This window comes from Octopus bimaculoides, chromosome 30 (genome assembly GCF_046866305.1).
Source record: "Octopus bimaculoides isolate indiv1 chromosome 30, ASM4686630v1, whole genome shotgun sequence".
NCBI classification, from domain to species: domain Eukaryota; kingdom Metazoa; phylum Mollusca; class Cephalopoda; order Octopoda; family Octopodidae; genus Octopus; species Octopus bimaculoides.
In genome coordinates, this window is record NC_142957.1 from 12,098,312 (window position 1) to 12,113,311 (window position 15,000).

Below are 15,000 nucleotides of genomic sequence, written 5' to 3' on the forward strand. Positions count from 1 at the left end.
TTTAAAGATGTTAAAGTTAGAGGAGATTTTGACTGTTGCCTCTAGCATGCCGTTGCGATTGCCAAAATCTCTTGTACGTGTTCATATATATATATATATATATATATATATATATATATATATATATATATATATATATATATATATGTATATGTATGTGTATGTATATTTATGTGTACGTATATGTATGTATATATATATATATATACATATATGTGTGTGTGTGTATATATACATACATACATACATACATACATACATACACACACTCAAGTGTAAGGCAGAAGAGTGCGAACAAGGAGTGTACTGGATGCCAAGAAAAGGAGTACTGAATCTCAAGAAAAAAAGTGGAAAATGAAATATTTATTGGAAATCTAAAAAAAAAAAATATACCCATTTGTTTTTCCGGATTTCCTCAGAACGAAAACTGTAAAGAACTCTTCGATTTGGGAACGGTTTAGCTCCAAGAAATAACCTGGTGCACGCATATATATATTTATATATATATATATATATATATATATATATATATATATATATATATATATATATATATATATATATATATATATATATATATATATACATATGTACGTGTGTATTTATACCCATTCGTGTGTGTGTGTGTGTGTGTGTGTGTTGCGACGATTGACAAACTCCGAAAAAAGCTACTTTCGGCGACTTAAGACTAAAGTATCCAGCGTAAAGTCCAGGAGTTGAGCCATTGGCGAAACAAAATACATTTTGTCGGACTAATGTTCATAGATTGAGGATTTTTACCTGTTAATATCTAAATCCATATATATATATATATATATATATATATATATATATATATATATATATATATATATATATATCACTCTTTCTCTCTCTGCTTTTTTTTCTTTTATTCTTTCTTTCTTTCTTTCTTTCTTTCTATGTGAGTATGATATATATAAATATATATTTATATGTATATATATATATATTCATATATATGTGTGAGTGTATGTGTATGTGTGTATATATATGTGTGTGTGTGCATGTATGTGTTGTGTATGTGTGTAGATATATATGTATGCATGTATATATATACATATGTATGTATATACGTAAGTGTATATATATATATATATATATATATATATATATATATATTTATATATATGTATGTATATATATATATATAATACATACACATATATACATACATATATACACCTATGTGTATGTGTTGTGCATGTATATACAGATACATATACAATTTTGGGAAAAAAAATAGATGATGCAAAAGATATGCTTTATAGATGTATACAGACACACACACATATACACACACACGCACACATACATAAACATACATTTATAGTTATATATACACACATATATCCACATGTGGGTATATGTGTGTATGTGTGTGTATAATACACATATCATATAACATCCTTTACACTACACAAATATATGTACGGGTACGTGTGTACATATACATATACGCATATACATATATACATACGCATATACACACACACACACACATATATATATATATATATATATATATATATATATATATATACACAGTTACACGTTTAGTCATAAAAGCCGGTAACAACATTCATTCATTGCAAATCTCCCCATCTCTCTGTCTCTTTCTCTCTCTCTCTCTCTCTCTGTTTCAACTGCTCTTCTTTCGTCTCCTCCCCTTCCATCTCCGCCCCTCTCTCTATTTCTCTTGCGCCCCCTTCTTAATCCATCCACTCACGGAATGGGATATGATGTAAGTTACAGGACAGCTGACTGTACAAGTGGATGGCTGGCTGGTTTGTTGGCTGGTTCGTTGCTCGTCTGCCAAGGGTCTTGTTATGCGTGTATATGTATGTATATACATGTATGTGTGCATTTATGTATGTATGTATGGATGGATGTATACGTATACTTAGCTAACTGTGGCTGTTTTGTGTGTATGCTTGTCTATACACGCACACACACACATATACACATATATTTACTTACATGTATATATACAGGTACGTACGTATGTATGTACGTATGCATGTATGTATATATGCATGTACGTACGTATGTATGTATGTATGTATGTATGTGTGTATGTATGTGTGTGGAAGGTGATTACGCAGGGGTCTGTCTGCTAGCAGTGTGTTTATGTCTGGGTACCCGTCTGGGGTCATGCTGGAGCACCGCCTTTAGTCGAACAAATCGACCCCAGGACTTATTCTTTGTAAGCCAAGTGCTTATTTAATCAGAATCTTTTGGCCATCGGTTGACAAGAGATGGTGGGAGGACAAACATAGACACACAAACACACGCACTCACACACACACAGACACACATATATATATATATATATACATATATACGACAGGCTTCTTTCAGTTTCCATCTACCAAATCCACTCACAAGGCCTTTGGTCGGCCCGAGGCTATAGTAGAAGACACTTGCCCAAGGTGCCACGCAGTGGGACTGAACCCGGAACCATGTGGTTGGCAAGCAAGCTACTTACCACACAGCCACACACACACACACACATCTCACTCAGTATGTCCCTGGTTGTCTATATCGCAGGGGACCTTATACATTAGCATAAATGTGTGTATGTGTATATATATATATATATATATATATATATATATATATATATATATGCATGTTTATATATACGGAGCTAACTATACAAGTTTCTCTCTCTCTCTCTCTCTCTATTTTTGTCTATATATCTGTCTGGGACCCCGGGATGAATATGTGTTTGCTTGTCTGGCTGGATGTTTGTGCGTCTGTGTGTCCGTCAAGAGACTCCGTATGTGTGTGGATGTGTTTCTGTGTGCGCGTGCGTGTGCGTTTATATTAATTTATATCACATATGTGTATATACACACTCAGCTGATTTCGCAAGGCCCTTATCTGGCTGGTTGGCAGTACCTCGTCAGCGGGGGTCCCGGTATGTATGAGTACGGCTGTGTATGTATGTATGTATATATATATATATACACACACTGCTAACTTTATAAGGTTCCGGCTGGCTGCCTGTCTGGAGTCCTGGAATGCATATATGAGCTTGTGAGTGTATGTATGTATGTATATTAAACAATTATACACACATACACACAGCTGAAGGCTTAGTACAAGTGTCTGGTGTCTGTCTGCTTCCCTCCACCGGTATATATATATATATATATATATATATAAATATATATATATATATATATATATATATATATATATATATATATATATATATATATATATATATATATACACTGTATTTAAATATATATACAGTGTATGTATATGTGTGTGTATTTGTCGACAGACGTATATATTTACACATGTATGTATAATGTATCTATTTAAGATGCCTGTGTAAACATACCCATGTAAATATATATATTTTTCCTTTGTAACCATTCTAACTTGTATATAAACACTCCTTGTCGCTCTCTCTCTCTCTCTCTCTCCACTTCCTCTCTCTCTCTCTCTCTCCACTCCCTCTCTTTCTCGCTCCCTCTCTCACTCTTTCTTTCTCACTCTTTTTTTATTCTTTGTCTGTCTTTTAAGCTATATTACATTTATTTGACGTGAGGGAGATTTAGCTATTATTTCCAGCAGATCTCACGCTGTCTCTCTCTAATCGTATGTCATTCTGTCTGCTCCTGTCTGCCCCTCTGACTTTCTGACTAACTGTCAGCCTCTGCCATTCAATGATTTGGGGCCAATTTGGCTGTTATTTCTAGCAGGTCTCATAGTAACTGAAACCCCTTAGTACTGTCACATCTTAAGCCTTCTTCCTCTATCTCTCTATCAGTACCTGTATCTATCTATCTATCATTCGATGATTTGTAGGAGATTTAGCTGTTATTTCTAGCAGGGGCCACGCCTTTTTTTTATTCATGTATCTATCTATCTATCTAGCTACCCATCTCTGCTTACCATTCATTCAATGATCTGAAGGCAGTTTAGCAGTTATTTCTAGCAGGCCTTATACGAAGTGAAACCTGAGGGTCATGTTACATCATACACCTACTTCTCTCACTCTCTCTCTCTCTCTCCCTCTCCCTCTCTATTTCTGTTTCTCACTCACCTCCTCTCATTCACACTCATGTCTCATCTTACTCGTTATTCGTTCGCTTGTCTCACTTCCATTTTCTCTCCATCTTTACATTATCTTTTCTTACCGCTCTCAGCCCCACCCCTTCCATTTTGTCTATCTTCCTCGCCTTTCTTCTTTCTTTTCTTTCTTCATTCCATTTTTCTCTCTATCCTTCATACATACATACATACATACATACATGCATATTTATAAACGCACCTGTATTTGTAAATATACATACATATTACATATACAGCACCATCATATACTCGCATATCGCACATACATACATACATATATATATATATATATATATATATACACACACACACGTGTGATGACTAGTTTTGTCCTTTCGTTGTAGGTGTGGGAAAAAGTGTAAACACTAGTTTTTGTATGCATATATAATGTAATATATTTACATATGACGTGCGTATATACACACACACATATACATACACACACACATACCCACCTACATATATACATATACTATAATTACTTGGGTTCATATTTGTATGTGTTGTCGTTATTTAACCCTCGGTCATTCCCGACCTAACAATACTCTAAGTTCCCACCGTGACCATCCCGACTTATTCTTCTTCTTGAAGCAGTTTATCTTGGATTACATTATCCGGTGTACTTTTGTTTAGCAAGACGATCATAGAATGATGGTTTGAGAATCGAGCAAGCTAGAAAGTATATAGGTCTATGTGGTACGTAGATCTGCTAGAAATAACAGCCAATATTCCTTCAAATCACAACTTCAAATCACCTCTTCACTGTGCCCGCTCCTTGTCTGTTATTCCGCTATAACAACATCTTCTAATCCTATGGGCTAACTAATTATGCACCACACTCCTGACAGGTAAAGTCTCTCTCACCAACGAACTACAGACTCTGGAACCCACAGTCGACGCTGTGTCCCTCCTCAGTCTGTCATACCACTACTGCAACATCCTCTGTTCCTATAAACTAACTTGTTATGTACTCGTTCACAAACGTACATCGATCTCTGATCAGAAGTCCACACTGTCCCCTCACTTTGTCTTTTATCGTTGGCCTTTTTCACCGTAGTAGACGGTATTACAGAGATACTAATTTAACCACCTTTGCTGTAGCTGGGCTGTTTCCAGACAGAAACAAGTGCCGATCCCCAAATTCACGTACCACCTCTCCACTCATGGATATACCACGAAGGAATGACACGTTAATACATTGACAGTATCTATGGAACGGCAAGAGAGTCCGATGTTGGTTCAGTAACTGTACGTATTTGCCTTAGGGTCAATTACTCCCGATTTTCTGTCAAGGTTTATCACCTTTGACTTTTTAAACACAATAAATTACCCCATTATGGTGGGTACAGTTTGTGCAGAGCCTCTTCCACTATCTCGTCCTGTAAATTTGTATTGGTTTGGTGCAACAAGTGGAGCGAGCCCAGTGGTTGTCAGGATACAGGAATTGTATGGAGTTGCTTTCTCTCAGATGAGCTGCCTCAGCTGCTCTAGGTCCTTTGGAATGCGAGTGAGTGACCTACTTCTCAATATGTGTATATGTATTTCCTGTCTAACAGTCTGACGACATGTTTGCTCACCATGCTGGGCCTATAGGGTACATCTACTGGCTGGTTGCATCTGTAGTGTGATGTCATGCGTTGCCGAAAATTGAAACATATCTAACAATTGAAATACAAGTCAAGAACCATGTTCTTTTCTGCAATCATAAATAAAGCAGTGCTTTGAGAGCCACTCACCCGATGACGTGCGAGTACACAGTTACTGCTGAATCATATTTATATAATATTTGTATGATGAAATGCATAACATTGAGAACTCAGCATCTAGCAGGTGTTACTAATGCACAGAAACGATTGTTGTGATTTGTGATTAAAGCCTGTTCATTCCATCCTCTTGTTAGATAGATAGATAGATAGATAGATAGATAGATAGATAGATAGATTAGAATCCCAAAACACCTTTCCAAGATCAAAGAAAACTAACTCAACTCCAGATTCCTTTTTCCAGCTAACTTATAGACTGAAGGTATGAATTTCCTGTAAAAGAAAACGAAAACATTCCCGATGAATCCTTCAAAGAAACGAAAGTGCAAGCATATATATATATATATATATATATATATATATATATATATATATATATATATATGCCTCTCCTTAAAACCATCTCGGACGTCTACGGATTTTAAAGATCATTATTGTCTTTTAAGGGACTTAGAGACGTACTTAAATGTATCTGTTTCCATTTGTTGTGTCTGCTGCTTGTTGAGTGTTTTCTCTGTTGTGTCTGCTCTTTGTCGAAGTGTTAAATCAATTATGACAACAGCCTCTATTTCCTTTCTTTAATTCCTACATTACCCTCACTTCGAGAAAATAAAGCGCCAATCAGATGCTTGCTAGAACTCTTAACTCCCTGCAGGTGTTACGCCTGGGATTTTACGCTGGGTCAAGGACAGGAGAACGGAGCCGGTCTCTATGACTGTTCGCGACGAAAGGGTCACCTGGAAAATGCATTAGTGAAAGAGGCATGGTGCATCCTGTATCATGTGATCGTTTACCGTTTATTTCTTATTAGTTTCGGTGCGCTTCGTCTTAGGATTAAATGCCCAAGTGACAACCTGGATAAGCTAGGTTTACCAGTAACAGTAATCAACCAACTGTGTCGCACATTAGAAATGCAATCTCTAAGTGGAACAATAAAAATGTGCAAAACTTCTTACAAGTATAAAATATGGTGTGTTTATGCATGGACGTATCTCAAAGACACACGCTCACTAAAAAGTACAAGTGTCTGCGGAGTACTTGACCAGATGTACAGCTAACTCTACCGGAGTGTTTCACAGTCATCGAAAATATAGCTGCGAGATACTCAACCATGAACAGCACTATATAATGCTGTAAGGGGGTAGAGCCGATTTCGTTACTGTTGTTGTTTTTGTTGTGTGTATGTGTCATTGTTGGTTGGTCCCAGGTTAGCGACTTATGATCGAAAGCATTCCAACCGTGACCGTCCCTGAATGCTCACCACTGGAAACCGTGGAAGATCGACTTTGTTGTTGTTTTAATTTTTTTTTGTTTTTGTTTCCATTTGAAGAAATTAGCGACGAGACGATGATGACGATGATGACGATCGTGGTGGTGGTGGTGGGGAGGAGAATGACGACGATGGCGTTTGTGACAATGACGTCGATGATAACAACACAGATGATGATGATGATGATGATGATGATGATGATGATGATGATGATGACGATGACGATGATTTGGTGTTGGTAAATTGATGAGGAATAGTTACGATGGTCATGATGTAGGTTTGGAACTGATGTCGCAGTCGTGGAAAAATGTTGCCGTCGTTGTTGTTGTTGTTGTTGTTATTCCTAGTCTTGATCCTTGTTGTTGTTGTTGTTGTTGTCGCTATTGATGTTGTTATTGTTACGATCAATTCAGCTGCTGAACTAGCTAGCACTCCTATCGTTAAAAGGGTTCCATTAGAGACCATCCCATCTCCCACCACCACACACTAATATATGTATGTATGTATGCATGTATGCATGTATATATATATATATATATATATATATATATATATATATATATATATATATATATATTATACAAACATACGTACATTAAAATACCTGTACACATACACACTCGAAAATATAAATATACCTATGCATAAATATGCGGATGCACGTGTGTGTGTGAATGTGTGTGTGTGTGTGTGTGTGTGCGAGAATACTTTCTTTTTACAAGGAACATTTTGAAAGTAACTTCGCAGTTTCAATTAGACCGCCTTCATCAGACTGACTACATTCATAAACATCTATTCACCACTCAAATATACACACACATGCACGCGCGCACACACACACACACACACACGCACACTCATACATACATACATACATACATACATACATTCTTGTAATCTTTTATTTGTTGCAGTCATTTGACTGCGACCACGCTGGAACACCGGCTTGAAGGGTCTTTAGCCGAACAAATAAACCCTAGGACTTATCATTTTATTTTGAAGCCTAGCCCAAGTAGAAAATGGTCGATGTGCCACGCAGTGGGACTGAATCCGGAACCATGTTGTTGGAAAGCAAGCTTCTTACCACACAGCCACGCCTGCACCTATTACACACACACACACACACACACACACATATATATTTATAAACACACACAAGCACACACATGCACGCACACATACGCAAACACACCAGCGATGACATTTTGCAATACACCATTCGTCTTTTCATTTTTACTCTTAATAAAACGGTAGTTTAGTGTAAAGTGTTGACGTTGGATCCAGATGCTATTTTTAGAATAGGTCAACCGACCGAAGCAAAGAACGCCCACCCGTTCACCCCTTCCACCGCCACACTACTATAATACAAATATTTATCAATGAGCCGCTCCTGCTTTCAACGGGACAGCGAGCTACTTGACACATTCAAGTTTTTCTTTCTTTTGCAAAACTTCAAAAACATGAAAACGCCAATAGACATAGGTATGTGCATGTGTGTGTGTGTGAGTGTATATATTTAAATATATATGTGTGTACATATATGTATATCTATCTATCTATCTATCTATCTATCTATCTATCTATCTATCTATCTATCTATCTATCTTTCTATCTATCTTTCTATCTATCTATCTATCTATCTATCTATCTATCTATCTATCTATCTATCTATTCGGATTTTGTCTCCGTTAATGAGGGGGAGAGTGCAGATCTACCTCAATGCCATAGCAACCGGGGTAGTCAGGTGTAGCCCAGCCCAACCATTGGGCTGGCTTGTGTTCATTCTCCTTTGCTATCATGAGGCTTTTTGGGAGCTGGATTTTCTACGGGGAGCATGCCCTTGTTTACCCCCAACCTTAGTTTCTAGACATGAGTGGTATATATATATATATATATATATATATATATATATATATATATATATATATATATATATATATATATATATACACACACACAGACACACACATGTTTGTATGTAATTGCATAGATATAGATATATATAAGTGAGCTGTTCGTCATCTCACCGCATACTTTGAAACCCAACCATGCCCAACCAACCGTGGATTTTCAATTTACACCTGCCGCTCTTTTGACTACGTTCACAATCACGACACAACACCTGTATACATCTATCACTCTAATTGGTTTTATATACCCACACATACACACAACCATACGTGCATATATAAATATATACTTACATATATACACACATATAAACATGCATGCATACTTGTATACATACATACATATTAATACATATACGTATATACATACATACATCCATATATGTGTATTTTTACATATATGTGTGTATGTGTGTGCACGTACATACATACACAGTTATCTGCATATATATATATATATATATATATATATATATATATATATATATATATATATATATATATATATATATATATATATATATATAAATATATATATATATATATATATATATATATATATATATATATATATATATATATATATATATATATATACATAAACACACATGTGCCTGTGTATGTATATATGTGTGTATAATCACCCAGCAAACGTGCTTCAATGTGATCGTCTTAGTTAGCTAGAAATAGCAGCCAATTCATCCCTAACACACACACACATGAACACCTCCCCAAATGTACTCACTACTAATCAAAAATCGAAAGAAATATTCCCGATTCGCCAGCTTAAGTACAAAAATAAACTGCACTTAACTATGTGCTCCATATGCAGAGGGCGTCCGCTGAAGAAAACGTTCGTTTTTTTTCCCTTACTAGACACTTGAGTGTTCTTCTACCTGTCACCCTCTATCCACCCGCCGCCTGTCACATGTCACGATCTCTCCCTTTTCCACCAGAAACTTCACACGAAGAATTTACGAGCGAATGCGCATTTCATCAAGGTCACATGATCACAAGAGTTTTGACGGTGATGTGACGTGACGCCCACCCCCGGGGCTGTGCTTTTATGAGAAGACTGCTTCGTAACTAAGACGTACCCGCGCGTCTCTTGCTATGTCGTGGACGTGTGTGTGTGTGTGTGTGTGTGCGTGTGAAAGAGACAAACTATACATATTTTTAAACGCCCTATTTAAAGAGACGTTCGTCAGACTTTGTGCATGTATATCTATCTATCTATCTATCTATCTATCTATCTATATATATATATATATATATATATATATATATATATATATATATATATATATATATATATATATATATGTCCCAAAAGTAAGTTTACATTTATAAACGTAGTCACTTAAAATTTCTTTCAAGACATTTCAATTTCTGAACAAGTCGAAAGATATATTTTTTCAACATGTAAATCCTGAACTACATATATAAAGGGTAAAATCCTTTTAAGAGCAGAAAAAATCTGACGATTAACTAAATTAGCATGGAATAATAGTTTCATATTTTTTTTTATAATTAAGATCTAAACTGTTAATATATGAATGCGAAAGAGATAGTTGAATAACTGTAAACCTACTTTTGGGTCACCCTGTACACACACACAGATATATATATATATAAATGGAGCAAAAACGCAATAGAGGGCATTAAAACGTTCGGACAGGTAGACGATACAAAGGACGGGTCATTCTTGGCTTTCTTTCATCAGTCAAGTCCCAGAAGTCACGACAATTTCGGACAGTTACACATGAGATGGTTCGATCTGGTCGCCTCCCAAAAAAGTCTAAGCTAAGCTAAGAGCATTAGACCCGTTTGTAAGAAAGCTAGCGAATGTGTACGGCAACAAAGACAAAATAAACAAATCAACAAACAAACAAAAAAAAACAGAGAACATGGTACACAATTACGAATACAAACAACAAGAAATAACAACAGGCGTCTTTCGACTGTAAACCAACACATTCGACGCTTCCAAAGTATGTTTGTTTTCTCAGCTACACCTCGACCGAAATTTACATTTTTGTCTGTAACATACATGCATATAAAAGGTTGAACATGTGGAATATAGACTACAATTGGTTCATAACAAGCTGAAGCTCATGACGTATGCAGAAACGAGTACAAGACAGCTGCGCTAATCTTCAGTCCTTAGTTTCCTCCACGAAGCTTACATTGTCGCAAGAAGTAAACAAAACAATTACTTTGGATACAAACATACATACATAGATACATACACGCACATACACACACACACACATATACACATACATATATATATGTATATGTATGTATGTATGTATATATATATATATATATATATATATATATATATATATATATATATATATATATATATATATATATATATATATATATATATATATATATATATATATGTATTATAGTACAAATGGAAAAATCCCAAGGCCATTCGTATACATTCGAAAAATGCTTGAAGCAGGAAACAGGAAGCGCTCTCGTCTTTTTTTTTTTTTTTTAATTGTTGGTCTCTGAAAAATACTGTTGCTTTCTTGTAAACATCTGGTGATCAGAGGAAAATGTTAGCCAAGAGCGAATTCATTCTTTTTTGTTTCTCACACTGACACCACGCATGGATGTTAACGAGAAATCAACGTCTATCTAACAGAATGGTAGTGAGAGAGACCCCTATTCTTTGTTTAGACTAGTGGTTCTCAACTGGGATCCATTATGGCCCCTGAGAGTCCCAATCAAATTTTTTGGGGAGGGGGCCACGTAACAAAATCGTGAATTGGTGATCTACAATAGCATTTTAAGGCTCCCTGAAAATATTTGGCTTTAGATGTATGTATTGATATGTATTGCAAGAAACAGCTGGGTTTCTTTCTCTAACATTTTCCATAGTTCAGCCTACACAAGGGAATGTATGAAAAACAAAATAAGAATTATGAAAGACGTTTATAGAAAACTAGTTTTTAAGCATGGAAAGGCTTAGTCGGTGGTCACCAAAATAAAATAGCAGTCAAAAAGGTCCTCATGTGAGAAAAGTTGGCAACCCTTGGTTTCGACCTCTCTTTCTCTCATGAAAAAAAACCTTCTGACATAACACCCGACCTGTTGAGAAACCAAATAATACAGAAGCGTTTCTTTCTGTACTGCTTGACTTTGCAGTGTTATCGGGGTTGTTACAGGCTTCAAATTTCAGCACGGTATTGCTCACAGCCAGTTGTTTTCAAACATGTTTTATGAATGGAGCCCCTCTGTTTCCTATTGTACATTACTGGACCCTAACGGATATTCGATGTTCAAAAAAATCCTATCTTTGTTATTAAATACTATTAAGAATTGTATATGAAAAATTGTTAAAATAATTTATGCCTTGTAGAAGTACAGCTAATTTATTGCACTTGAATTTTAACAAAATCTTAAATTGACCCCCAAAAGGTCATGTGGACCCCCACAGGTCATGTGGGCCCTGGTGGAGACACACTGATCTAGAATAAAATAATTTGTGAGTGATGGTGATAATTTTCTACAAGCTGACAGCAGCCATGTATATATGTGTGTATGTATATATGTGTGTATGTATGCATGTATGTATATATGTGTGTATGTATGTATATATGTGTGTATGTATGTATGTTTTTCTCCTATTTTTAATTATTTGAAGTCTTCCTGTAATGACGAAGCGGGTTCTTCACAAAGATACAAAGCGCCATCTTTGAAAACAAATTCACATTTTGAAAATAAGAAAAGTTTTGCATTTCTTTATTGTTCCTCTTACAGACTATATTTGTAATCTGCGAGTTAGTTATACGAATTCTTTTTTACTGCAAATCCGAGCTTTTCGAGTTTGTCACTTATATGTTTACTAACAAAACCGAGTGTACCAATGGTATGAATGTGAATTTGTAATCTGGGTATAGAAGCTGAAGTCTTCAAAGCTGTTATCCGTAGTTATACCCTTTTCTCCTTGATTTTCGTAGAAAGATTCACATCAGCAGGGAAGCATTTTTTTTTTGATTGCCTCGATAACCGACGAGATGCCGGAGCAGTTTTCCGCCCGGACATCCGAAACTTGGAGTCTTATTATGGCAACCGAATAATTGTCACATATTATATTATATATATATATATATATATATATATATATATATATATATATATATATATATATATATATATATATATATAAGGTTAAGGAGAGTATTGGATTTAACCAAACCCACAGACACAGGTAATACCGAGTAAGGGCTGTATACCGGCTAATTATACCCCAGTCGTTGTATAAACAAGATTGGGGATTATAAGTCATGTATTAGCGTGTGTATGTATAAATATATAAAAGGACAAACACACACACACATACACACAGAGTTAGATTTTGTATTTATCATTTTCTTCTTCTCGTTGCAGTTGCTCCTGTGGATTGCCGTGATCACGTGCTGTTGTAACGTCCGGGGAGGGGAATCCGTCACCATTGTAGGCCACCTGTTCATCGCTTCGTTCAAAGCTCCTCGGGCACGGAGTGCCGTGTTCGTGACGAACGACTCGCTCGTGGACGCCAGCGAATCGAAGCCGGTGTCCAACACCACGTGCAAGACCATCGTGCGGCGGTCTTATAACGAGGCGCGGTACCCGAAAGTCGTTTACCACGTCCAGTGTGATTTTAATAGAAGTTCGCAGGATGAGTGCGACCAATCGACCAAAAATGTGCATATGCTGTTCAAGAAGAACTGTGAGAAGAACATTTGCTCCTACGATGTTGAAGTAAACCCTATACAGACGGCTTGTGTTAAAAAACGGAGCGCAGACGAAAGACAAAAAGAAGGGAAAATAGTTGTAAGTATTCGGTTGTTCTTTTTTTTTTTTTTTTGATTTTTGTTTATACATTGGTTGGCTGGCACTCCGTCGGTTACGACGACGAGGGTTCCAGTTGATCCGATCAACGGAACAGCCTGCTCGTGAAATTAACGTGCAAGTGGCTGAGCGCTCCGCAGACACGTGTACCCTTAACGTAGTTCTCGGGGGGGGGGGGGATATTCAGCGTGACACAGAGTGTGACAAGGCTGACCCTTTGAATTACAGGTACAACAGACAGAAACAGGAAGTCAGAGTGAGAGAAAGTTGTGATGAAAGAGTACAGCAGGGTTCGCCACCACCAACCCCTGCCGGAGCCTCGTGGAGCTTTTAGGTGTTTTCGCTCAATAAACCCTCACAACGCTCGATCTGGGATTCGAAACGGCGATCCTATGACCGCGAGTCCGCTGCCCTAACCACTGGGCCATTGCGCCTCCACGAAGCATTGGGTATGATAAAAAAAAGCAAAACATATGAACAAAAATCGTTTTAGCTGTTGTCGGTAATGCTTTTAACCCTGGGCCAGTCTTGATCCACCAGACCTATGACCAACGATGTTCCAGCTCTTATGAATCCTCTTTGATTTAAACATCGTGTATCTACGGCTACATTATCTAAGGTTCCCCTCGTTGTCGTTGTTGTTTAGCGCTAATGCAGTCCTGATCCAGCAGACCCATGACCAAAGACATTCCAGTGATGACCATCCTAACAAGAATTATCTTATCCAACATGATCCTGTTTGTTGTTGTTGCTATCATCATTATCATTGTTGTTGTTGTTGTTGTTGTTGTTCTTGGTGGTATTTGAAATTGTTGTTTTTGTTGCAAACAATTAATTTTCTTTTTTTCTTTTTTCGATTTGCAGAAATTCTCAAGAGATGTTTTGTTATTCTTCAACAAGAAAGCAAAAGATGATGGCTTGGAACCAACCGGTGAAGACGAAGCGAATAGGTTCGCCGAATGCCAATGGGATTGGGTTCGGCACGTCGACGATAACCGCTTCCCGCGGGTCTTCGAAAGAGCCGTCTGCAAAGACAACGAACGCTGCAAACCTGTATTCAAGGAGATCGTCATGTTTGTTAAACGCCCTGAAC

At 36.7% G+C, this 15,000-nt stretch overlaps 2 protein-coding genes across 2 annotated transcripts in view; one reads left to right on the forward strand and one right to left on the reverse strand.

Annotated features, from left to right (window-relative positions):
• LOC106883628 (thioredoxin-related transmembrane protein 1) overlaps nt 1-15,000 on the reverse strand; it is a 310,837-nt gene that overhangs the window by 187,876 nt on the left and 107,961 nt on the right. The window lies entirely within an intron of this gene.
• Nucleotides 1-15,000, forward strand: part of LOC106882237 (uncharacterized) — an 18,197-nt gene that overhangs the window by 942 nt on the left and 2,255 nt on the right. The window contains exons 2-3 of the mRNA XM_089345980.1: nt 13,464-13,889; nt 14,772-15,000. The exon at nt 14,772-15,000 is cut by the window's right edge and continues 2,255 nt beyond it. Of these exons, the coding sequence (XP_089202106.1) occupies nt 13,464-13,889; nt 14,772-15,000 (655 nt within the window). The remainder of the gene's footprint in view (nt 1-13,463; nt 13,890-14,771) is intronic.